We start from the raw sequence: 25,352 nt of genomic DNA, 5'->3' as shown, positions 1-25,352 counted from the left end.
CTGACAGACCGCCCCGGTCAGGGGCTCACTGCTCACCTGAGCAGTGCAGCAAATGCGTGTTTACAGATCTCCATCCCAGGCCCAGGATGCGTGCTGCGCCCCAGCCAGCCGCGCCCCCCCCCCCCCCCGCCGACCCCCGGGTGGCACACCGCCCAGGACGGGCCTCAGGTGCTTCTCCCCAGGATCTGGGTAGTTTTTTTGCTGTACCCAGAAAGCCCACTAGAGACGTTCAGGGCTTGTTCGTTCTTTTGGCTTATTTGGTTCTTTTCCCAGAGAGGGTCACGGCCTTGACTTTGCATGTATTTTTAGGATAACCATCCAAGCACAGCAGGACCAGAGGGAGACTGAGTGAGGCAGCTCACCACCTTCTCCGTCTCTCTGTGTGGCGCCATGTCGCAGGGCCCCTCTGGACTTACGGCGTCTGGTGGTTCCCTGTCCCCGGGCTAGTCTTCCATCCTGCGCTTGACTCCCTGCTCACCCAGCGTCTGGGGCAGGAGCTCACTAGCTCTCAGGGCAGCGCATTCTTCGACTGAACTGCTTTGACTCTTCGAACATTCTTTCTGCACTGGAAACAACAGTCTGTTCCCCACAGCTTTCCATCACTAGCTTCCTCCGGGGGGACCTCCGGAGCAAGTGTCCTCCCTTTTCCATACAACTGCCGTCCTCAGACGTGACGGTCGCTCTGTGCCGCTGCAGAGCCCCCACTCCTCTGGCTGGGTTCCCCAGCTCCTCAGCCCCCCTTTGATGCCTGGCCTCAGGCTCCTACACCCTGTGGTCACTCCCCAGTGAGGGCCTGGGTAAACTGTGTCCTTGGGGAAACATTTCTCCTCTGATGCTCCTGAAGTGGCACCTCCGAAGTTCAATGTGCTTGCGAGCTGCCTGAGGGTATCTGGGCCTCCTGAGGAACCAGCCTCCGGTGATGCTGAGGCTGCCACTCCGAAGGCCAGACTGGGTCGTGGGTCCTAATGTCCAGAGGGATGACTCAGCCGAACCAGGGACCTCCCTGAGCCCGACATCCAGGGACTCCCCATAGATTTCTCCTCCAGGTAGCAGCGTCGAATGCCAAGTTCCCCACATCAACCACGTGTTCTTGGGCCGCTTTCAGTCCATTGGGTGGCATCACACTGCACATGTGTCCTAGCAGAGGCCTTCTGGAACTGACGCAGCTGGCCTCCCTCACGGTCTTGGGGTGGCTCAGCATCTCCGGGCCCTCATGTCTGGCCCTGTTGGTTACACTCAGGGTCCACTGCCAGTCACTGAGACAGGGCCTCCCAGCACTGGCCCGTTTTCTCGTGCCCTCAGCCAGTGAGGGGCGGGGGGGACACTGAGGCTGAGGGAGGTCACTGAGGCCTGCCCAGGTCTGTCATGGAGGCCCGGGGGTCCACCTCAGCAGCAGCCACCTCCTCTCCCCTGCTGACCCATCAGAAGAAATTCCAGCAGCTGCCACTGGCCCGGCCTGGCCTCCCTGAGCCCCACAGGTGGTCTGGGATGCTGCCGGGCCCCGTGCTGGGGCACCGCGGACGTCTCAGCTCAGCCCCCGTCTGCAAGGAGTAGCCAGGTGCCCTAACAACTCCATGAGCACTGGGGCCCACAGAATGTTCCAGTGGGCTCACCTCTGGGTTTCTAGAACAGTGTTGTCAGGTCCTTGCTAGGGAAGATTTGGGCACTTCTTGTGCCTTCACATTTGTAGCGGAACAGCGTCCAGTGTGGGTGGGAGAATTCGTGTGTGAAAAGCACATCCTTTGGTGTAGAAGAAAACACCACCCGTTCTTTTGGTCAAAGAGCCCTGGGTTCCAGTGCTGTCTGTCACTAACCCTGAGGACCCTGGGATAAACCATTTAGCCCCTCCATGCCTTGGTTGGGTCACCTGCAAAATGGAGACAGTATTACACGTATGTAAAAGTCGAGGGCAGATGAGAAAGTCTTAGCAAAGAAGAGGGACGATTTTGATATTGGTCACTGGTGTCCATTTGCCCAGGGGGTTGTGGTATTTGAGAGCTACAGCAAGAAACCAGCCTATGGTGATTGTTCTGTCACTCGGCAACCTAAGAGGGCCTCTGCCTCCTCTCCGTTGTGCGGTGGGGCAGGGGTCCTCCCCGGCCATCAGTCTCCTCCCTCAGCTCACATCCAAGCAGACATGGGGGTCCAAAGCCCGCCCCCCACCCCGGACTTGCAGGAACGGTTATTACAGACAAGCTGGGGTCAGGGTCACAGCTGGCGGCAACAGGATGTTTTGTGTTTATTTCCGGTTTAGAAAGTATTTTGAAAAAGCAGCCCCAGCAGTATAACCATATAGCAGTTTTGAAAAACATTTCAGGTTTTCTCTGAATTCCATTCGCCAGATCAAGTTACCCTTTTGTGTTTCGTGCAGACTCTTCCGCCTTGACTCAGATGCACATGTGGGTCTGTGGTCCCCTTCTCAGGATACAGTTGCTGTCTGGTCGTTTTCTTATCGTAGCACTTTTCATTATGGTCACTTCTGAGGTTCCATGATCTTCCATCTGAAGGATGTGTCCCGGTCGAATGAGCCATCAGCTGGGCATTTGGGCCACTTAGTCTTTTCCTCGAGTATAAGTGAGGTTACAATGCAGTTCTTGCACACACATCTTTTTACTTTTCTTGGATTATTTCTGTTAGAGAAATTCCCAGGAGAGCTATTGATGGGTCAGAGACTTGGAACATTCTTATGACTTCCGAAACATATAGTAGGTGCTATTTTAGGAAGAGCGGGCTCTGCCTCTATGCCGGGGAGGCCAAGCCACATCCCGCACCTGCTCTGGGCAGCCCTGCACCCCTGAAGACGACTGGCTGTGTTTTCAGAGAAACTGGGACTGTGGTCAGGGGCACGAAGCACCTCTCAGGACTAGTCTGGCTCCAAGGGAACCCAGAGAAGCTCTTCTGGAGGGTCAGGGTCTGAGAGGGCGGGAAAGGCCTGACCGTGTGGGTAACGGCTGCTGGGGTTGCACAGGCTGGCCCAGCACAGCACTGTGACTTTCCTAATCCTTGGTGTCCCGCGCCCCCTGCTGGCTCACACACCTGAGCGACCTCTTCCCCAGGCTGGCGGGTGCCCCCCACGCTCCTCACACATCTGCCTCTTCCTCCCCCTAGTGAGCGCCTGCATGCACCTCTGGTGGGGTGTGGGTGTGGGGAGGGGAGGTGGGGAAGGAGGGAGAGAAAGGCTAAGACACGCATGGAAGCTGGGACCCTTGTTTGCATCTCCTTCGTCATTGTGCCTGACCAGACAGAGCTCCTACTCCTGGCCAAGTGACGCTGAGGACTTTCTGCTCACCTTGAACACCCCACTGGGACTCTTAAGCTATAAACCTGTGGCCAACTTCAAAGCCCAAAGGAGGTTTAGGCCTCATCTTCCTGAGATACCTGCCGACCCCACACCCTCAGTAACACTTCACCTCAGGTGACAGAAGAGCTGTAATACATTGAGCACTTGCTGTGTGCAGGCACCGTTCTCAGTGCTTTTGGGTCAGGGTCACTTCGTCCTGCTTTCCAAACGAGGAAACCAAGGCACAGGGGAGTTAGCGGCAGCCTGGTGTCACACAGTGAGTCAGTGGCAATATAGGGAACTGAGGGAGCTGGGCCGTCGGGCTCTTAACTGCCACGCCCTCCTGTCCCTGCCGGCCTGGCACAGACCAGCGCACCTCACACTCGGGCGGGGACTATGACCCCGGATTCCAGCCCCAGGCTCGCTGCCACCTCCCAGCCTGCCTCCTCCCCCCAGGCTGCCCTGAGAGCCCGCAGGGCCCCAGGTCTCTCTGGCTTTTCTCGAAAATCCTCCCAGAGGCTCCTGTTCTTCCCCAGCTGAGCGCTTTCTCCAAGGTGCCTGGGTTTAGTTTGGTTTCAGAAGCCCCCTCGCCACACACCGGCAGGGCAGATGGGTGTGCCGGGGTGCAGCGTCCAGGAGACCCCGTTGCTCCTTCCTGGGCTCAGATGGAGGTCATAACACGGGTTATTTCGGCTTCTCATTCCCCTGCAACGCTGCTGCTCGTGAGGGCTTTAGCAGTGCTGGAGACAGCTGTGGAAATGGAAGAATAACGGTGGTCACTGTAAGTGCCAGACCCGCCGGGCCGAGGGGGCCTCGCTTGCTTACGACGGTGTGACTTCCACAAGAGGACCGATTCTCCCCCACGAAAACCGGGATAAGTGAGAGGGACCTTCCCGTGGTGCGATGGGTGAGCGGGCGGGGGCTCTGGTCTCAGACTGTCCGGGAGCGGAAGGGCAGGGGCTGTCCCTGCAGCAAAGCTGACTTCTCCCGGAGGAGGTGAGGCCCCAGCCCTCTGCCCAGACCCTGGGGAGCCTCTTGGGCTGCCCCACCCGGAGGAGAGGAGCAGAACCTCCCCACCTTGGTTCTCCTGCCTCAGAGAAGGTGTGTTTAAAGTACAGGTAGAGCTGGGTTCTCTGGCCTCAGGGCCCGCTGAACACAAGGGAGAACAGGAGCCCGGTGCCCTCACCCTGCCCGGCGCACCCCTGTGCCTGGGGCCCTCACCCTGCCCAGGGCCCTGGTGGGAGACGAGGTCCCCCAGCCCTGTACCCACCAGGCTGGTGTCCCTGCCAAGCCTGTGTTCCTCTGGGGTCCAGTAGCCCCTGGGCAGGCCAGGCAGCAGCTCGTGGCGTAGCCCCCAGGTGGCTCCGGCAGCCGGCACTCGACACACAGCACGCCTGGCCCTCCCACGCCTGCCCGCCTTCCTTCTCCCTGTCCGCTGCCCTCAGAAGCACTCCGCCGCTGGGGTCAGACCCTGCCGTGCCTCTGCTCCCAGTCTTGCCTCGGTCTCCTCCCCTGCCCCCTCCCCACTTCTCTCGCTGCTGTGCCCTGCAGGCCTCCACTCAGCCTCGCCGTAGCCCCACTTCCCGGCCTCCATCCTGCGAACCTCAGGTTCTCCCCATCGTCACCTGCCTCCCATCTTGGGGCGCAGGGTTCCTGGCACAGCACCCTGCCTGGGCTTCTGGCTCTGGCTTCACCCCCTTGCACCCACTCCCGGGGGCTGTCTCCTGTCCCCTGTCCCTGTTGCTCAGCCTGAGCCGTGCTGCGGGGCTGCAGGCTCAACCCATGAGCCAGCTCAGTGTCTGCCTGCCACGCGTCCCAAATCTGCCCTGGTTTTCCCCTCACCTCTCTCTCCTTCTCTATTCCTCACTTAAAGAGACCGGCACCTTCACCCAGAGGCCCAAGCCACAGGCCTGTCCCGCCTGCTTGATGCAAGCCGTCGCCAAGCCCCACTTTGCCCAGATGACTGCTAACTGGTCACCTGGCCCGCCCTCCTGTGTCACAGCCCTGGGCACTGGGCCTACCCCACAGCTTTCAGGAAGGAGCTCCCCGTTCCTTGCCTGGCACACAAGGCCCTTCAGGATGCGAACCAGGGGTCGGCAGATGTTTTCTGGAAAGCGCCAGAAACCCCTTTCGGTTTTGCACGCCACATCTTCTCTGTCACAGCAACTCGACTCTGTTGGAGCGAGGGGGCAGCCAGAGGTGACATGTAAACAGACGAGCTTGGCTGGGGGCCCCCACGAGACACTATCTGTGCGAACAGCGGCAGCCAGGTTTGGCCCGCAGGTGGCAGTGTGGACCCCCCTCCAAACCTAGCCGTGGGGCCGCGGTTCCCTGTTCCCGCCCCCATGGAAACCACTGCAGGTCCCTGAACCTCATGTCCCAGGTCTCTGTGCCTGGTGTGAGCAGCTCCCTCTGACGAGATGTTCCCAGCATGTCAGTCGGCTAGCCTCACTTCTAGGAAGTGTCCCTGATTGCCCCCAACACCCCCGGCAGACTCTGACACCCACCCTTCTTTGTTACTGCCCGCTTGTCCCTCTCCTGTCTGGGCATTTACTGTAATGCACTGCGCTGGGCCTGCTTACCCATCCCCATGAGACCCTCAGCCCTCTGAGGGCAGCGACTCGCTCGTTTTGTGGCATTGGCACGTTATAGCATGCCGCCTGGCACCTAGTCGGTCTTCAGTCATGTTCAGTCAGAATTCTCGGGTGATCGCTCTCTGCAAGGTGGGGTGGGTGACCCAGATCCTGCACCCTCCCGGTGCAGGAGAGAACGGGTCCACGTAGGAACTGCCACCTTTCCTGTGGCATTGAGGACACTCTGGAGGTACAGAACCAAGCTTGGGTTTCTTCATGGATTTCTGACTCCCGTGAGGGCTTTTAAGGTGTGCCGTCACAGCCCTGAGCCTGTTGCCCTGGGCCTCCGGCTGCCTCCCAGCATGGGGGAGGCCCCTGTAAGGCCCCGTGGAAGGTCAGCTGGTTCCTGGCTGATGTGTGTCACCGGCATCGGGGTGTTTCTTCCCGGAAGTGTCCAAACCTGCCCGTGGAAAGGTGCAGACCAGACAGACCCTGCTTCTCCACCAACCCTCTCCTCCTCCTCCCAGGAGAACCTTATGCTTTCCATCCTGCCCAAGCATGTGGCTGACGAGATGCTAAAGGACATGAAGAAGGACGAGAGCCAAAAGGACCAGCAGCAGTTCAACACCATGTACATGTATCGCCACGAAAATGTCAGGTGCGCCGGCCCGTGGGCCTGGGCTCCAAGAGCGGAACAGGGGCTGGGCTTTGTGGGGTCAGCCAAGCACTGTGGGATTCGAGAGTCTTCCCCCAGGACTAGAAGCTAGGCCACGCCTTCAGTGTGAGCCTCGGCCCCCGTGGGAGCAGTCTTGCAGACCAATGCCGAGAATGAGCCGTCTGGGCCATGTAGTCAGTCCCCATCATCGCACAGACGTCACCCAGAGTGCGGGGGTGACGTCTGTGAGGTCACCCAGCCATTCTGGGCCGGCTAGGGGCTAACAGCTGTGTTCCTACCAAGACGGGTGACTTCATCACGGGGCAGGAACAGGCAGCGTGGGGGAAGGAGGCCCAGAGAGGAGAGGTCCACGAGGATAAACTAAACGTCAGAGCCCCGCATTCGCCCTGGGAGTGCCAGGGGCTTGCCGCTTTGGGGTCGAGCAGGGACCCCTCTGCCGTGGTCCTGGGGCAGGAGCTGGTGGTGGGGCCAGGCACGCTGCCCGGGGCCTCACGGTGGCGCCCTCCCTGCTCTCCCAGCATCCTCTTTGCGGACATCGTGGGCTTCACCCAGCTGTCTTCCGCCTGCAGTGCCCAGGAGCTCGTGAAGCTGCTCAACGAGCTCTTCGCCCGCTTTGACAAGCTGGCGGCCGTGAGTACCCGGCCCCCGCTCGGCCTCCGGCGCGCCGGGGGGCCACCCTCGGGGCTCCCACGGTCGCCTCTCACGGGTGCCTGCTCTGCCCCCTGCCCGCCCTCCGTGCCCGCAAGGGACTCAGAGCCACGCCGCACACCCTGTTCTTTCAGAAATACCACCAGCTGCGGATTAAGATCCTGGGCGACTGTTACTACTGCATCTGCGGCCTGCCCGACTACCGGGAGGACCACGCCGTCTGCTCCATCCTTATGGGGCTCGCCATGGTGGAGGCCATCTCGTGAGTGGGGCCTCTGGGGGGAGGGGCTCTGGACCGCGGGAGAGGCGGACCTTCCGTGGTCCGGCGTGGGGGCTCGGCGCACCCCAGGCCCCCACGGGACGTGGGTGCCGTGTTCGTCGGCAGGCGGCTCAGCCCCCGGCTCTGGGAAGGGGGGACGTGGCTCGCCTCTTGCCAGCTGAGGGGCCGAAAGCCTTCCGTGGCCTCTGAGGGTCCCAGCCTGCATCCACTGTTGTTTTCTAGAGAAGTGGCAGTCGTGGTAAAGGCTGTCACACCTCCTCACGCTGGTTTGGAGTCCCCCCAGGCTCCCCGTCCCTTCTTTCCGTGTTTTCTCACTGTGAGCCTCCAGGCCCGTCTCAGGTCGGAAAGTCCGAGTGTGGCAGCGACGTGGGGCAGCAGAGGTGGGACAGGGCCCCGGCCTCTGCTCTGGGCTCCCAGCCAGGGCTCCTGCCTCCGCCACTGGGAGGACGCTGCCCTCTCCCCCCTCGCCCTCCCCTGTCGCTGTCACATTGCAGGTGGCTTAGAGGCCCCAGCAGGCAGGCCCTGGCTGGGATCAGGCACCAGGAGGGAAGGGGGCTCCTTGCTGAGGTTTCCCACCCCACCACCAGGACGGAGGCTGGGTGGTTGGGGTGGGGAAGGGACACCTTGCCACCAGAGGGCGGTTTTGCATTGTTACCATCTTCTGGATTAGAGCTTCTCTGACATCGGCCTAGACACAAATGCTGTGCTGGGAACATGTGGGGGGTGGGTAGTTCAGGATCATTCACCTCCACTTCCCTCACCTCGGGGCAGCTTTCCCTGTTGTGCGCGGGCGCCTGGTACAGGTGGACGCGGGGAGGTAGCGGCCATTATTCTGTGGCTTCCTGCCTGCACCCCCATCACGCTAACTCGCGACGCGAGCCTGGGCCCGGGCCGACCTGCTGGACCCCTAGCCACAGGTCACTTAGCTGAAGTGCAGGCAGAGAGCTGTGGAGTGCCCAGCGGCCCCCTCGGCCTGGAGTGGGAGAAAGCCAGTGCAGGACTCTTCCCGCAGGGCACAGAGGGCCGGCCACCTTGCCACGGCCATGCCCGACCCTCCTCCTTTCCGTGTGTGCCTGGCAGGTACGTGCGGGAGAAGACGAAGACTGGGGTGGACATGCGTGTGGGGGTGCACACAGGCACAGTGCTGGGGGGCGTCCTGGGCCAGAAGCGCTGGCAGTATGACGTGTGGTCCACTGACGTCACTGTGGCCAACAAGATGGAGGCCGGTGGCATCCCCGGGTGAGCGAGCATCTCCTTCCCGGTGGGTGGGCGTGGGTGCTGAGGGAGGGGACCGTCCATCCGTCGGGGCTGGGACTCAGCCGGGAGACACCCAGGAGCAGTGTTCTTCCTCAGGGCGCCTGCCTGCTTGCCCCGGGCCCAGCTGCCTCCTGCCTGGGCCTCTGCAGCCGTGTGTCCTCGTCCCCGTCCTCTCCTTGTGGGGCCGCAGATGCCGGCACAGACGTAGCCGCCTCCAAGGCTCCCTGCAGGGCGCCAAACCCAAGGAACAGGTTCTGACGTGGTACACACCTGGCTCGAGCTCCTTTATACCAGCAGCCAGTCAGGGTGGACGGGCCGAGGACGCAGAGGAACCCTCCCCGCCTGGGTCGGGGAGCGGCCCTCCGGGGCAGTCAGGGTTCTGTCCCTCAGTGGTGACTCCCCAGAAACGGGTAGCAACCCCCTGATGGCGGGTGGGAGCCATGTGAGGTGCATAGCGGTAGGATCACCACCGAGTTCAGAGCGGCCTCCTACGCTCCTCACCTGGCCCGGTGCTGCGGGCAGCCTGAGGGTGTTTCCTTCCCGTTTCGCGGATGTGGCACTGAGGCCCAGAGGGGCAGGGGCCACACGGCCCTCACAGCCAGTTAGCACCGGGGCGCCCCGGCTGGAGCTCTGGTGGCACGTGTGTCCCCGCCTCCCCGGCAGCCTTGGGCTTCTCGGTGGCCCGACCCTCCGCTGACGGTCCCGGGCCTCTTGCTGCCGTCCAGGCGTGTGCACATCTCCCAGAGCACCATGGACTGCCTAAAGGGCGAGTTCGATGTGGAGCCGGGCGACGGGGGCAGCCGCTGTGAGTACCTGGACGAGAAGGGCATCGAGACCTACCTCATCATCGCGTCCAAGCCAGAGGTGAAGAAAACAGCCGCCCAGCACGGCCTCGACGGCCCGGTGAGTCCCCTGCCCGCCTCGCACGGGACGTGGAAAGGCAGGGTTCGAGAAGCAGGGCCTGGGGAAGAGCGGGCGGGGCCGTGGGGGGCACCCTCGCAGGGGGAAAGCGGGCTCCGGGGGGAGTAGTGCACATGGCTCCCGGCAGGCTGACGGTGGTGGTACAGCAGAGGACGGGCGCCCGGAGAGGTGTACGTGGCAGTCGGGAGAGCAGCTGGCTAGGGAAGGGCTCCCTGCATGGAGGAGGCAGTCAGAATCACGGGAGAGACGTGGGCACCCAGGGAGCGAGTTCGCGGAGTGGGCGAGGATGCCAGGGGCAAGGCACTGAGGTTGGCTTGGTCACGGAGGAGAACCGGGCTGGGAACGTTGCGGGGCGGGAAATGAGAAAAGAACCGGATGGAAGCAGTGAGGCCGTCCTGCCCTGGCCTCTCTGCTGATTTCCTGCATCTTGTCAGACCCGGTGCCCTCAGCAGCTGCCCCCACCAGCCTCCTGACAGGCTGTCTGGCTAGAAGCCACCAGTGGCTGCTGCAGAAATTGGGCCGTCTGTCATCCTCTGCTGAGCCTGGAAGGCGTTTTACTCCTCGAAGCTTTGCACTTAAAAACCCCACCAGTCGTGGGAATTTGACAGTTGGGGGGTCTGGTGCTCCCAGAGCTGGCACGTGGAGACCATCCCATGGCCGAGGCTGTGTCTCATGATGGCTAAAGCAGGGCTTGAGCTGGTCCGGTGAGGTTTCTGTGGCTGAAGACGTGACCCCTGTAAAGTCTGGAAAGAAAACTAGACGCCTTCCCCCCTCCCCCACGTGTATGTGATGACTAGCAAATCAAACACAAACAGAAGATTCGTCCGTTTAAATCGAATTGCAACCACTGTTTCGTGAGTACTTCCGTTTCTCCGTAATTTCACTTAATCCTCAAGACAGCCCTGGGAGAAGGGGGCTGTCGTCATACCCACTTTACAGAGGAGGAAACTGAGGCCCAGAACTTGGCGTAAGTTGCAGATCTGGTAGGTGGCAGAGCAGGGCCCTGCCCCCGACCTGCCAGCCACCCCGTAACCCAGAATGTGGGCGCCCCTGCGTGAAGGTGTTCACACGGACTCAGCACTGGGAGGCCTGCACATGTGGGCACCGCCTCACTCCTGAGTAATTTAAAGTCCCACGAGGTGCCCGTGTTAAAGCAAAGGACACTTCAAGGTATTTTGGGCTGCATGTGAAGTCTGAGCTACAATTAAATGCTCCAAGGAACTCAGAAAAGTAGGAAGCTGTTTTTCAGAAAATTAGGAACCAAGACTTGACCTTGCCACAGAATTAACAAGTTCATTCATATTTTTAAGAGTGCTCCTTGGGGAACTGTAACATACTCACTGGAACGCATTGAAAATGTCTCTTCAAAGCTGTTCTACCAGACAGTAATCGACAGTAATTTAAGCAATCAGCTACTTTTGTAAAGCGGTAGGAGATTTGTAATTCCTGGCATACAAAATTTTTAAGAAACTGAGCAATGTTACTCCTTTCAAAACTTACCCACAAATTTGGTTTTACCGGGAGGGCCACCTTGAAGTCACAAAGCAGTCAACACGTCCTTGGGATAGCACTCATTCCGCTGTGTTCTGATCTTGTATCTTATTTCGCTTCTTCCGATCACCCTTGCATGGCATGTTATTTGGCTCAGGGGTTTTCCTCAGCACCTGAACCCCTCCGAGAGTGCAGATGAGGGAAGGGAGGCCCAGGGAGCCTGGGCAGAGCCCGTCTCCATGGAGCCGTTGTGCTTGAGCCATTCTTCCACTTGCAAATGAGAGAAAAGTTGAGTCTGTGGTTGCATGGCTTAAAACATCGGCTCTGAAGCTGTGAGCCAGCAGGAAACGGCCCATGCCGAGGCCGCGGCCTGAACAGGACGGAGCACAGGCACTGCGGGTCGAGAGAACCGACCTCTTCTTCTTAAGTGCACCATCACACAAGACAGCCGGCACTGGTTCCCGTGGAAACGTGAATGGTGTTCTCTTTTCAGCACTTCTCTCGGTGACATTTTGTGGCCATTGAGGTTTTCAGTACTTTTGTAAAGTTGAATTTTAACAGTTTTTCTCCCAAAAAATTATTTTAAAGTTTATCTTGAGAGAGAGAGAGAGAGCGTGTGCGCACATGTCGGGGAGGGGCAGAGAGAAGGAGAGTCAGAATCCCAAGCAGGCTCCACGCCCCCAGCGCAGAGCCTCATACAGGGCTTGAACTCATGAACTGTGGGATTGTGACCTGAGCCGAGCTCAAAGAGTCAGAGGGTTAACCAAATAAGCCACCCAGACGCCCTGTTAACAGTTTCTTACTGCCCCTTCCTGAAAATATCAATTTCTCGAAGTAGAAAGGCTGGGTTAAGGTTTCTGCACATGGAAAGCTTTTACCCCCGCTCATCACCGCCTGCCTCCCCTCACTGCCCAGCTCTTTACTCACTTTTAGGTTTGTTCATTTGAAAGACAGAACCGTGATAGGCCACTGTTGTAACCTCATTTCTGTAATCATTAGTAAGGCTGGACGCTTACCGTGGTTGTCAGCTAGGTTGACAGCTAGGTTGTCAGCTAGGTGTTTTCTTCTGTGCTTTAGGTGGCCTTTGAGGGCCCGGTCCCCTCTCTGCTTTGTAGGGGCTCTTTGTTTATTAGAGAAGTGAACCCTGGCTCATGTGGTGGCCGGCAGCCATCGGCGGGGCATCCGTCGTGTGCCAGCGCCGCTGTGTCACAGGGAACTCGAACGTTCGGCTGTGGTCGGGAGCTCCCGCCTCCTGTGTTCTCTGCAAGGCGGCATGGCGGCCGCCGGGGCACGCGGAACTCATCATGGCCCGTGTAGCTCGTGTGGTCGACAACTGTTCAGGAAGTCCTCATGATGAGTCCTTCCCGAGTGTTAAAAAGCTTCCAGACCTCTCCCTGCGCACACTGCCCTTGTTGTCAGGCCCGCCCGCTCTCTCTGTCTCACATGCCGTCTCTCATGATGCCCAGATTTCCCCCTCGGCCCCGGCTGTTGCCTGCACTCACCCTGTGGCCCCTGTAAGTGTCCATCTGCACAGACACGGGGGAGCTCGGTCCCCAGGTCCGAGGCCCAGTGCCTGCCGGTCCCTCCGCCCTCCCGTCTCCGTCAGCGACAAGTTCATTCTTCCAACAGTTCAGACCAAAAACTGTGAACACGTGCTCGAGCCCTCTCTTTGCCGTCCACAAGCGCGCTCTGTTGACCCCTCCTGCGAAAGAGAGCTCTGACCCCCCCACACCCCCTCACAGCCACCCCCGTCTGGGCCACCAGGGGCTGGGCCGCTGACCTGGCCCCGGGGCCCCATCCCCGTGGCAGGCAGTGTTCCTGCTGAGGTGTCGGGTGAAGTCCTGTCACTTGTGTTGGTCTCCATCTCACCCGGAGGGAAAGCCCGAGCCCTGCGGAGGCCAGGAAGGCCCGGCATGGCCAGGCCCTCGCCGCCCTGCTCTGCCTTCACTCACCGTCCCGGCAGCGGCTCTGACCTCCCGGCAGCTGCTCAGGCCCGTTGCCGGGCCTTTGCACCAGCTTCTCCCTCTTCCCAGGGCCTCTGTCCCCCCAGAGCCAGGTGATTCGCTCCTTCAGGCCTTCGCTGACCTCCTCTCCACTGCCCCGCTCCCCTGCGATCCTGTGCCCCTTTCCTGCTTTATCTTTCTCCAGAGCACGTACCCTCTTCTTACGTGCTCTGCTAATTTTACTTACTTGCTTCCCTGTTGTCTGCCTTTCCTCAGTAGAACATGAGCTGTCCCGGTCAGGACGTTCTGTACGTATCCCCAGGAGTTAGAGCAGTTCCTGTCACAGAGCAGGGACTCAGTAACACTGCTGCCCTGTGTTTCAGCGTTTAACTTACTCTGTCAAGGAAGAGTACTTAATCACTGGGGACATGGGCTTGTGGAATTTATTCAGACTTTCGGAAGGCATCTGACGGGCTCTACACCAAAAAAAAGACCTCTGTGAATCACTGTGTCAAGCGACTGTTTCAGAAATAGGAGTTGGAACAATAGGGTCTTTCTCTGCTTTGAATAATTTTACTCGTGGAAAAAGATACCAGAAAAGTACAGCATTTTAAAATTAATGTTCTAGAGGAGGAGTTAAACGGTAACTTCTTTAGAAATTAGAGCTTCCGAACTCTAGTGGGAAGATTCCAGACCGATAGTGCGTGGACCAGCCAGGTCTGCTGGGGCCGGTGGGCGGCTGGGGCCAGTGCCCCGACAGCCACGTCTTTCCACCGCAGGCCCTGCTGAATGGAGCGCCAGCTTCCTCAAAGCCCAGCTCTCCCGCCCTCATTGAGACCAAGGAGCCCAACGGAAGCATCCACACCAGCGGCTCCACGTCGGAGGAGCCCGAGGAGCAGGATGCCCAGGTGTGTGCGGGGTGGGGGGCCAGGGCTGTGGGCAGGGGACGGGGTGGGGAAGGTTGCTGCAGGAGTGGGAGACTGGCCTGGGCTCTTCTCCTTTTTACCGGTGCCACCTTGGGCGTCACCTCCTACCCTGGTTCCGCTGTCTCTTCCTGGGGTGGAGGGGGGCAAGTCCAAAGAGGTGCTCACCTCAGAGGCCTTGTCTAGCCCTCCTGTCCCAGAATCCTGTGGCTTTGAGGGCAGCGAGGACATCCGTGGAGAATTCTGTAGGATTCAACCAAGACTGTTCTGGAAGTGAGACTTCAGGGTGGGCCCACCTCTGTGTTCCACAAGTCCCATGAACAGATGGCAGGGGTTTCTGGAGGAATTAACATGCTTTCCGCCCTGAGGACAGGGCCCATCTTGGGACAGCGTCCAGGACCTGTCCGTTACTAAAGAGCTTCCTGGGCCCACTCAGTGATAAAGGCAGGTCCTGGGAGACGGGGGTCTCTGCCTTGCTCAGGTGAGCCTTCTGGCAGCCGCGCCGTTCTCACTGCCGGGCGGCGGCGGGTGGGGGGCAGACGAACGGCCCCGGCGCCTTGAGATGAGGGGGCTGCAGAGCAAGAGGGAGACAGGGCTGAAAGTTCACGGAGGTTTTCTGGATCACCGTGACGTTCAGCAATTGTGATTTCCTTGATAGAAGGTGGAAATGTAGACTCGACATAACTCGTTGACAAGAACACACATCCTTTTAGCAGCTTGTAATTTTTCTGTCCTCACGATTAGCCACACTCCCCAGCATGCGCTTCAGGGACAGAGGTTCTTGGTGCTGGAACAGACCTTCCTCGTCATTTAAAAAAATTTTTTTTTCAATGTTCTATTTATTTTTTGAGACAGAGAGAGACAGAGCATGAACGGGGGAGGGGCAGAGAGAGAGGGAGACACAGAATCGGAAACAGGCTCCAGGCTCCGAGCCATCAGCCCAGAGCCCGACGCGGGGCTCGAACTCACGGACCGCGAGATCGTGACCTGGCTGAAGTCGGACGCTTAACCGACTGCGCCACCCAGGCGGCCCTCCTCGTCATTTTACAGAGGAGAAAGCTGGAGCTGGGCAACACGAGTGACATGGGATCAAATTGGCAACCAGTGGCACGCCCGAGCTTAGGACCGGGCTGTCTTGGTTCTGGCTTCCAGATACATCTGGACCGGCACAGACAGCACTAACGGGCCCGGTCTCAGTTACCATTTGGGCTGATGGCCGTGTAATCACAGTCTGGGGTCATACTTTTGGAGCTGATGCTTTTTTTTTTTAATGTTTATTTATTTTTGAGACCGAGAGAGTCAGAGCATGAATGGGGGAGAGTCAGAGAAAGAGGGAGACACAGAATCTGAAATGGGCTCCAGGCTCTGAGCTGTCAGCACAGAGCCCGACGCGGGGCTCGAACTCACGAACCGTGAGATCATGATCTGAGCCGAAGTCGAACACTTAACCGACTGAGCCACCCAGGCGCCCCGAGCTGATGCTTTTCCTCTGTGCGAATTAAAATGGTAGAAGTCCCCCAGCCCCGCCACCCCACCAGTGACAAGGGTGTCCCTTCTTCTCCCAGCACTTTCCCCCTCAGACCTTCCTTCCCCCAAATGAACCAGATGTGCACTCCCTTAAGCCCTAAGGTTGGGGGTCATTCACGTCCCAGGGACGCTGATTGCGTGGCTGTGTGGGACCCCGTCCTCGTAGCAGGATGTGCTGGGACTGCGCTGCCCCAGCAGCGGTCTCACATTCCCGGGTGTCCTCCTCGGGGCCAGTGGCTGCTGCCCCACATGCTGCCGTTAGTGGCTGGTCACTGCAGAGCCACGGTCCTGGGAAACCAGGAAGGACTGTGGCTTTGGGTCCAGACCCAAGCAAGATGGAGCCGTGTGGGGGCATAGGGAAGACTTCCTGTAAAGTGGTTTCTAGAAGGGCTTAGTTAGTCCTCCTGAGTGTGATCCCTTTTGTCCCCCCACCCCTGCACCACCCTCTTTCCCCAACTCCGCCCCCACTCCTCCCAACCCGCCCCCACCTCGGGCACTGCCTTGCAGGCGGACAATCCCTCGTTCCCCAACCCGCGCCGGAGGCTGCGCCTTCAGGACCTGGCTGATCGAGTGGTGGACGCCTCTGAGGACGAGCATGAGCTCAACCAGCTACTCAATGAGGCCCTGCTTGAGCGAGAGTCCGCCCAGGTGTAAGTGGATCCTCTGCATATACCTTGTAGGCCCGGACTTGGGGTTCAGGAAGTTAGCCATCTTGAACGGGGCCCCTTCCTGTTAGGCCAAGGCAGATGTGACATCCGTGTTTCATGGGACGCGTTTCCACCGCAGAGTGAAGAAGAGAAACACCTTCCTCCTTTCCATGCGGTTCATGGACCCCGAGATGGAAACCCGCTACTCCGTGGAGAAGGAAAAGCAGAGTGGGGCCGCCTTTAGCTGCTCCTGTGTTGTCCTGCTCTGTACGGCCCTGGTCGAGATACTCATCGACCCCTGGTGAGGAGGGCATGGTGGGAGCCGATAGGCCAGGAAAGAGGAAAGGTGATGAGCATCCTAGGCCAGAGGTGTAAAGGGTGTGAGTGCATCATCTGGAGCCTGACACTGCGGCAAAAGCCTGGTCTCTTCCTCGCCTCGGTGGAACAGCCCCAGCTGATCTCGGGCCCAGGTGTAGCTAGGACTGTGCCCTGGACCCCCTTCCTTCTGTCTACCTCGGGTTCCAGAATAGCACTAGCCTTAAAACCAGGATGGAGAAAGCCGAGGGGTAGAGAGGGGCCCAGGAGGATGGAGGCCTTGGCTGTGTGGGCCTCAGTGGTCTTGGATAAGAAGACAGAAGATGGGGACCCTCTTCAACCTCAGTCGTCAAGGCTGACCTGGCTTCCCATTCTTGCCTCATCTTAGCAGGTGATTTTAAGCTCTGGGCACAAACGGATTTCTGCAACACAGCAGCAGGTCCTCCGGGGCACGGGGGATGTTCTGGAGTCCTTGCCCCAACCGTTGAGGCCCGAGTAAAGGTCAGAGGTCCCCCTCCCCGTGGCCCATCAGCAGCTCACTCCTGCACGGGGTTCCCCCTCAGAAGGAGGCGGGCGGAGCCCTGTCCCAGTTGCAGTTGGGGGCACCGTAAGGAGCCTCGGACTTAGTCGCAGGTTTCTAGACACGGCTGTGTTGCCTATTTGTTGTATGGCCGTGTCTCTAAGGTTCCCGGAGTATCAGTTTACTCATCGGTAAAGCCAAAGATGATGATGGTAATAACAATTTGAAGATCATAATGCCCTCTCTCCTAACTCCCAGGACTGTTGGAAGGATCAAATCCATTCATTCGCTGCACAGGAATTTACGGGCTGCTCTGTGCCCGGCGCTGAGGTCTAGGGATATGCAGCAAGGACAGCGTACAAACAGCCCCGCTCTCGTGGAACTTCCATTCTGGCAGAGGGAGGCAGACATAAACAGTTGAATAATCAAAACACGTATGCAGACAGGGGCAGGTGGCATGGATAAAAGTCAGGTGAAGAAGGGAGCGGGGAATGCTGGCGGCGAGTTTAGTTGTGTCGGCGTTTGTGTATGACCCCGGGCGGAACGGCCTCACCGACAGGGCGATACTTCAGTAGAGACCGAGAATCCGAGAATCAGGCGCCGGCTTGGCAACAGAGGTTCCTAGGGAACCGAATGGTGGGGGTGTGAGTACGGGGAGGATCTGGAGACCCCGAGTTTCTCGGAATTGAGAAGGTGGGTGTGGAAGTCCCTGCTCAGCTGTGAAGCTCTGTGCGGTCGGCAGAGGGGGGGCCTCGCTGCCCTCGGCTGCAGGGGAGAGGCTCTGTCCCCCGCTCTCCCTTCATGGCAGGGCGCTCATTCCTGAGAACCCCGTGTTTCTCCTGGGCCCTGCCCAGGGCATCTGTGCCCCAGCAACAACTACCGCTGGGGAGGGCTGCACATGCCCAGGCCCTGCACTCAGGGCCTCCGTCCCGTCTCCACAACAGGAGGCAGGGCTCCGTGAATGTTTCAGGTGCCGGCGTGGAAGGGCCTGCCCTCTCCCTCCTCTTCTCTCCTGGCCCTTCACCTATCTCACTGACCCATCTGCTCCCCTCTCTCATTGTCGTCTCCCCTTCACAGGCTGATGACAAATTACATGACCTTTGTGGTCGGGGAGGTTCTCCTTCTGATCCTGACGGTCTGCTCGCTGGCCGCCATCTTTCCCCGGGTAAGAGCCGCTTCCCCTTTGACTCCGAAACCTTCTGCAAGTGCAGGTGGCATCGACGGAGTTCTGCATCCCGTCAGATCCTGACAGATACGCTGCCTTTATTAGGATCGTGCAGGCATTTATCCATTCATTCATTTGTCCCACACCGGTCATTCATTCGCTCCAGCTGAGCAAGCAGGGGTGTGTAAGCCAGAGTCCAGATAAACGGGGACCTGCGTAGAAAAGCAGCGGAGGCCCCGCGGGAAGGGGGTTGGTCCCGATTGTGACGTGCAACGAAAGCCAGACAAAGGGACTGAGACGTTCTCCTGTAAGCACCGGGGTCCCATGCAGAGTCTGGGATCAGAATGACCAGAGAAAAACAGTGTTTTAGGGAAGGGGGTCTGGCAGGTGACTTGCCGGGTCATTTGCAGGACTTAGGGCACACCGACCCAGGAAAGGCAGGAGCAGCCAGGCAAAGATGGCCGGCCCCGAACATTGTTCCCTGACGTGGCCTTGCCGCTTGGACTTACGGAGTGGGCTGCTGCTGCTGGCACTGCCCACAGCCTCCTGGGCTGGTCTCCGTGTCTGCTCCAGAAAGGGCTTTGGTATCTGGAGGCCCCGCTGTATCACAGACCCCTCCAGTGGGACTGATACAGAGCATCGGGTTCCTGCACCACCTCCTCAGGTCTGCCGGTCAGTTTTTGGTTGACTCACAGGCGAAGGGTCATTAGCAGCCGTATTTACAGGAGAGAAGACTGTCAAAGGCTCATGGCCCCTGAAATTCCATTCTTCTAGGCCTTTCCTAAGAAGCTCGTGGCCTTCTCGACTTGGATCGACCGGACCCGCTGGGCCAGAAACACCTGGGCCATGTTAGCCATCTTCATTCTGGTTATGGCAAACGTTGTGGACATGGTGAGCTCCAGCTGTCGCTATAGAAGGGACACCCCCTCTCTCAGTGGAGAAAGGCTTCTGTATTGGCCAGCATGAGCAGTTTGTCAACCGGTCCTCCCAACTAGACATGGCTGAGTTTCCTAAACAGATTATCTTGGCCAAATGGAGGGCGTCTTCTACCCCGGAAACCTGAGACTGACCTGTTGCCCCCAGCTCCGTGCTCTCCCAGAGTGCAGGAGCCCGACACCATGCTCCAGATCCTGTGTTGGATGTTGACTCATTTAATCTAACAGTCCCAAGAGGTGTTGGTACCATTGCCTACAGCCTCAAGGCTCAGAGAGGTTAATTCACTTGTTTTAGGTCACACGGCCAGTAAGTGGCAGAGTAAAGGACTGAGCAGGTCTAAACCCCAACCCTGTGAAGAAACTCCCTATCTCGCTGCTCAAGGGGCACAGTACTTGTATGCGTTCTGCATATCTGAAGTGTTCCCTACAGTGTGGTGAAAGCCAGGCATCTAAGGGGTATCTAGGGGGCAGGTAAGCCCATTCCGCTAAAGGAGCTCTCCTGTTTGGCCTTCGTCCATTTGAACGTCAGACCTTCCTAGAGCCCAAATGGCTTGGGGCAGACAAATCCTCTTCTCTGCTCTCCTCAATTCACAGAGAAGCGGCAGGTCCCAAGGGGGCAGCCAGATGCTTTCCTGGGGAGAGGGGACAGCGGTTGGAAACCCCGATCTATTGACTCAGAGCCGCCAGTCATTTGCTGAGCATTGGCAGCTTGGAGCGGTCGTTGACTTTCTTGTCATTCGTCACGGCTCCCGACAATTTTGGCAGTATTATATACACTCTTAAAAAGTCCTACATTTTCCAAATAAATCTTATAGCACTTGCTTTATTTTCTTTAAAAATTGAAGCACAGAAAAACAAAACAAAACAAAACAAAACCTCACCATGGAGACTGAATCTGGTGGTAGTAGAGGTGAAAAATCCCTAGGGCCAACTGAGCCAAAGTCCAACTAGAATGAGAAGCTGGGGGCTCCAGAACCTCACACGCCCCTGGTCGCACGATGCGCGAGCGCAGGGAAGAGAAGCCCCAGGCCCCTAGCATGTCTGAACCCGCCTGGAGCCTGGTGCCGGGTCATGGACAGCGGGAGAGCCCGTTGCCAACGGAGGGGTGCAAGACCAGGGAGGTATAGGAAAACTTTTCACGTGCTGAGAACTTCCCCAAAGGCAGATGAGCACCAGCGGTTGCAAGTTACAGAAAGTGGGTTGGATTCAGTTTATGGGTACACTTTCCCTTGACTCCATGTGCTCGGCAGCAGGACTTGAGAAACGGAAGCGTTCGCGCGGAGACTGGCTGCCATCGCGGTGGCGCTGTGGGGGAGCCCCCCTCCCCCTCAAGCAACAGTGTGGTGTGGGCAAGAGCATTTGTATTTGAAACTGAAATACTGGACTCCTGGCTCTGGCTTTACCACTTGCTCATTGTGCTGTTTTGTGCAAGTCCAGCCTCTCTGAGTTTTCTATACAAAGGTGGCAATAGCAAAAATACTGGAATTTTCATAGACGTCAAATGAGAGACGGTTAAGCTCTTAGTAGGAACTAGTGGCCTTTGTGTCATTCCTTGGTAAGTTTTCCCATCTGTCAGTGTTTCTGAGGGAGCTGTGGGAAGTGGCAGCTGAAAGGACACTGCCGTGCACAGCCCTCTCTGACCAGTGTCTGCTGTCCCCCTGTACCCTGTGTTCTCCCCCTGCCACCCCGGGCCTGCCCTCCAGCTTAGCTGCCTGCAGTACCACACAGGCCCCGTCAACAGCACCGCAGGGACGGAGGCAGAGGATGGCTGCGTAGAGAACCCCAAGTATTACAGCTATGTCGCTGTGCTGTCCCTCATCGCCACCATCATGCTGGTGCAGGTCAGCCACATGGTGAAGCTCACACTCATGCTGCTTGTCACGGGTGCTGTGGCCGTCATCAACATCTACGCCTGGCGCCCCATCTTTGACGAATATGACCGCAAACGTTTCCAGGAACATGAGTAAGATGAGGCCTCTTTAGGGGTCTGTTTTGTCTCCTTCCTCCCCCCGCCGCCCAAGTCTCCACTTCAGGGTCATGGGCCTTGGGCTCCTTCGAGGCTTGGATGGGAATCGGGGTTCGTGGCTTCTCACAGATACGCCTCTGAGATCCTTTCCATTCTCGATGAGTGGAAGATCGCGGCTGCCTCCGTGTTCAGCTTCTGGGCATCAGCCTCTTGTACTCAGGTGGGGCCTGAGTGTGCGATTATCTGTCCAACAGCTTTCCTGTGGTCGCCTTAGAGAAGATGCAGGTACTTTCCACCCCCGGGCTCAACGGCACTGACAGGTAAGGGCAACTGCTTTCCCCGTTCGGTCTGCATTTAGTCTCCCTTTCTTCTAGAGACAAGAGAAGGCCATGATCTCACCCCTTCAAAGGCACACGATGTGGGAGATTTATTAGAGCAGTATGTGTTTCTGTAGGAGGGGTAGGAGGGCTGGAGCAGAGGTGGAATGACCCGGGTACGGACCTGGCCGTTGTGGCCTATCCAGGTCAGAGAGCGAGCCGGGAGAGCAGCGGCAGTGTGGTGTAGGGGGTCGGGTGGAGGCCGGGCTCAGGTGAGGGGAGAGGCAACAGACGGCCAAATGGATGTGATAGCTGCATTTGATGAGGAGGGAGAGAGCACCGCACTTGATCTAGAAGGCATGGATTCTTCCCCAGCTGCAGGAGTCCTCTCAGGGGCCGCAGGCAGGCCATCGTTCGAGTCCGTTTCACAACTTGAAGAGGATAGTGGACTAGAAGTTCTCCAGGGTCCCTTCTAGCGCTAAAGTTTTAGAATTTTATGATTCAGTGCCTTGACTAGACTTTTAAGTAAGTTAAAAAAAAAAAAAATACCTAACAGAATTAGGGTAGAAGAACTGAATAGACCCTTCACAAAAGAAGAAATCTAAATGGCCACTAATAAATGAAAGGCACTCACGTAATCAAGGAAATGAAAATTAGGACCAGGACGAAATACCACTACACACCTACCCGTTTCTCAAGAGTTAAGAAGTCTGGTAATATCCAGTATGATGGTAACACACACGCTCCTGATGGGAGTATAAATTGCTACAACCGTTTTAGAAAACCATTTGGAGTTACTTAGTGAGGTTGCAAATAGACCTATGACCCGGCAATTCTGCTGTTCCGTACGTTCCTTACAGAAACCCATGCACATCTGTACGTCCCAGGACGTGTGGGCAGAAACGTCCGGTCGTGTTCATCATAGCTACACACACACACACACACACGTCCAAAGCAGGTGAAGCCAACCCAGATCCCATCAACAGCAAATGGGTATACAAATTGTGACCTACTCATGCAGTAGGCTACTATGCAGTAATGAAAACTGTTAGCACCGTACAAAAATGTGAAGTTATAAAGCAGCATGATAAAACGGTGCCTTAGTTCCATCACTCTGATGCTCATCTCGCCTTTCTCCAGAGGCTTCCATGGTTGCACCTACTTCTGTTATCAATCAGTTGCAGTGTTTACTAAAACATCGAGGGAGTGGCCCTGGTGTGGATTCCAGGAGCTGCCCCGCAGGGCTGCCTATTAGGAGCCCAGTGATTAAGATTTACCTGTGAGTCCAGGCTTGATATGAAGGTGCTTAAGGAGCCGGGAGAAGTTTCTGGAGCCCAGGGTGACGGGAAGGGCACAGCCCAGTTGGAGGGAGTGAAGCTGCCTTCCAAGATGGCAGCAGGGGTGGATGAATTACTGTCTGTCCCACAGGCTGCCCCTGGTGCCTTCTAAGTACTCCATGACAGTGATGATCTTCATCATGATGCTGAGCTTTTACTACTTCTCGCGCCACGTGAGTGCCCACACACCCTCCTCTCCCGTCTTTGTGCACAATCCGTCAGGGTTTCTTAAAAAAGCAGTCTCAGGATCTAAGAACCCCGGCTCCTCAGGAGTGCTGGTTTCCCTTACCCAACTTGGCATGTGGCCCTGGCCAAACCATCACCCCCTCCTTTTTCTGGTTTCCTCCCTTGTAATACAAGGAGAACAGTTCGTTACCTCTTTCCTCTGACTTCCTCCAACATGCTGAAGGAAGCATACAGTGGAGGCATAAAAGCTTGGAGAAAATCTGTTTCTTAGGCCAGGGGCTCCTGGATTTTCACTCACCCTGGTTCTAGGGGTCACTGACACGCATGGAGCCAGAAGAGAAAGGGAAAGAAGCTGATGAAGTTTTGTTTGGTTAAAAGGAAAAAAAATAAGCAGAGAGGGAGAGAGTGAAGTAGCTCCATGTTAGCCCAGGTGCCCCCCGGTGGCTGGCGAGGGAAAGTACAGCCTTCCCGAGGCACTTCTTGGCCTAATGGAGCCTGCTGGAAATGGGGACGCCCCGCTGGGCTAGATCTCCATTGCTGCCCACGTCCCCCAGGCCAAGACGGACCTGTAGCTAGAAATTAGGTCCCAGAAGGCCCCGCATCTCCAGAAGGCCTCTGGGAGCTCTGCATAACCACAGTGAGGCTGGAATCCTCACTACAGCTACAGGGTGGCCTTTGTGAGTAGGTGGGTCTCTCCGGGGCTTTTCTCTTGTCATTTAGCCACCTTCCTTCTGGTTTTCGCACGTGGAACCCCTGCATCCAAATTCCCGCTTCATCTTTCCATCAAATGGTCAGCTGAAGCACACACCTTGCCTGTGCCTGTCCACAGGTGGAAAAATTGGCACGGACACTGTTCTTGTGGAAGATTGAGGTCCATGACCAGAAGGAACGCGTCTACGAGATGCGGCGCTGGAATGAGGCCTTGGTCACCAACATGTTGCCTGAGCACGTGGCACGCCATTTCCTGGGGTCCAAGAAAAGAGATGAGGTGAGGGGTGGCCCCGTGTGATAGCTCGCAGCCGTAAGGCTGTGTGTCGTCTGGCTTTCTGCCAGGGAGCCCCTCTGGGCCCAAGGTCTTCTCAGGAGCTGGCACCGTTCCAGGCAGGGCTGCGCCCAAGCTGTAGCTGCATCGTAAGCAAGAGGGAAATTCACAGGCGCTCGGTAGAGAGCGCTCCAGCCTGTGGGCCACACATCCCCGAAGGCCCCGTTTCCGCCGAGGCCTTGGCTAGAGCTCCCCTGTCAGCTGCCATCCCCTCACGTAGAAGGGTTCTTCTGTCTCACTTCCCAATTCCATCCCACCCACTTGCTCAAAGCTAGGGCTGTTCCAGAGACCAGAAAAACTCTTGTTCAAAGTCGTGACAGTCTACCTCCTTACAGCTCAAAGTTGGGATAACCTGGGAGGTATCCAAAAAGCTGAGTACACCAATCACGGGAGATCGTCATTTCTGTGGCACACCGTTCCGTCAGCATTTCCTTGAGCACTCGGGCCTGCCTCTTTTTAGGAGCTGTACAGCCAGTCTTACGATGAGATCGGAGTCATGTTTGCCTCCCTGCCCAACTTCGCCGACTTCTACACAGAGGAGAGCATCAATAATGGTGGCATCGAGTGTTTGCGCTTCCTCAACGAGATCATCTCAGATTTTGATTCTGTGAGTCCCCGTTCTGCCCCTAAGCCAGCTCACTCTGGATCACATCCCAGGACAGGCTGCAGAAGTCAGAAGCTGTCATTACCCTAGCCGCTCCATTTTTCTGGCTGAGCCCCTCCCCATTAACGTAGGAGCTCCTGCAGCCTGGTGGGTCTGAGTGGGCAGGCAGGAGCCTGGGAAATCACCTGCAAATTCATGGTACGACTGGCTAAAACAAGATCCTGAGGCCCCTCGGATTCTCCCCACCCTCAAATTCAGATCCAGTAAAATTAGGTAACTCGTACACCAAGGAAAATGCTTTTACATATATGCTCAATCACCCTAGGGGACTGGCAGTTTTGTCCCACGTTAAGGTCCTAGAAACTGAGGCTCATCGGGAAGTTTGCCTGAGATCACATGGCTGATAAGCGGCAGACTCGATCAGACTTCAGGAAACCATCTCTGGGCTGTCTTGTGGGGTCGTTGTAAACAGGCACACCTGTCACTTAGTTGGCTCATTTATCCCCATTGACTGACATTTCTTTAATACTGGCCTCAGCTCCTGGACAATCCTAAGTTCCGGGTCATCACCAAGATCAAAACCATCGGCAGCACCTATATGGCAGCTTCAGGAGTCACCCCGGATGTCAACACCAATGGCTTCGCCAACTCCAACAAGGTAGCTAACCACCTCTGTGGCTGGAGGAGATGGGGCTCTGCCTCCAAGGCAAGAAAGCAGCGGCCCGCACCCAGCACGTGCGAAACGGGAAGTTACGAGGGTAGCTGACGTTCCCGGGTACCGGTTGTGCCAAAGGGACAC

At 57.5% G+C, this 25,352-nt stretch overlaps 1 protein-coding gene across 4 annotated transcripts in view; it reads left to right on the top strand.

Annotated features, from left to right (window-relative positions):
• Positions 1-25,352, top strand: part of ADCY3 (adenylate cyclase 3) — a 92,062-nt gene that overhangs the window by 63,401 nt on the left and 3,309 nt on the right. For 2 of the 4 annotated variants that reach the window (XM_086700133.1, XM_086700132.1), the window contains exons 4-19: positions 6,381-6,511; positions 7,048-7,159; positions 7,312-7,439; positions 8,538-8,696; positions 9,440-9,617; positions 13,849-13,977; positions 16,027-16,169; positions 16,306-16,467; positions 18,079-18,166; positions 18,941-19,057; positions 20,943-21,064; positions 21,322-21,387; positions 22,813-22,894; positions 23,737-23,895; positions 24,410-24,556; positions 25,092-25,211. In XM_086700133.1, coding sequence (XP_086556259.1) covers positions 6,381-6,511; positions 7,048-7,159; positions 7,312-7,439; positions 8,538-8,696; positions 9,440-9,617; positions 13,849-13,977; positions 16,027-16,169; positions 16,306-16,467; positions 18,079-18,166; positions 18,941-19,057; positions 20,943-21,064; positions 21,322-21,387; positions 22,813-22,894; positions 23,737-23,895; positions 24,410-24,556; positions 25,092-25,211 — 2,043 coding nt within the window. Of the gene's footprint in view, positions 1-6,380; positions 6,512-7,047; positions 7,160-7,311; positions 7,440-8,537; positions 8,697-9,439; positions 9,618-13,848; positions 13,978-16,026; positions 16,170-16,305; positions 16,468-18,078; positions 18,167-18,940; positions 19,058-20,804; positions 21,065-21,321; positions 21,388-22,812; positions 22,895-23,736; positions 23,896-24,409; positions 24,557-25,091; positions 25,212-25,352 lie in introns of all 4 variants that reach the window. The other 2 variants (XM_086700131.1, XM_086700130.1) reach the window with 1 other exon arrangement.

The sequence above is a fragment of the Puma concolor genome, chromosome A3, assembly GCF_028749965.1.
Source record: "Puma concolor isolate L17-30 chromosome A3, mPumCon1.1.hap2, whole genome shotgun sequence".
Taxonomy (NCBI): Eukaryota; Metazoa; Chordata; class Mammalia; order Carnivora; family Felidae; genus Puma; species Puma concolor.
This window is presented reverse-complemented; position numbering and strand designations above follow the sequence as displayed.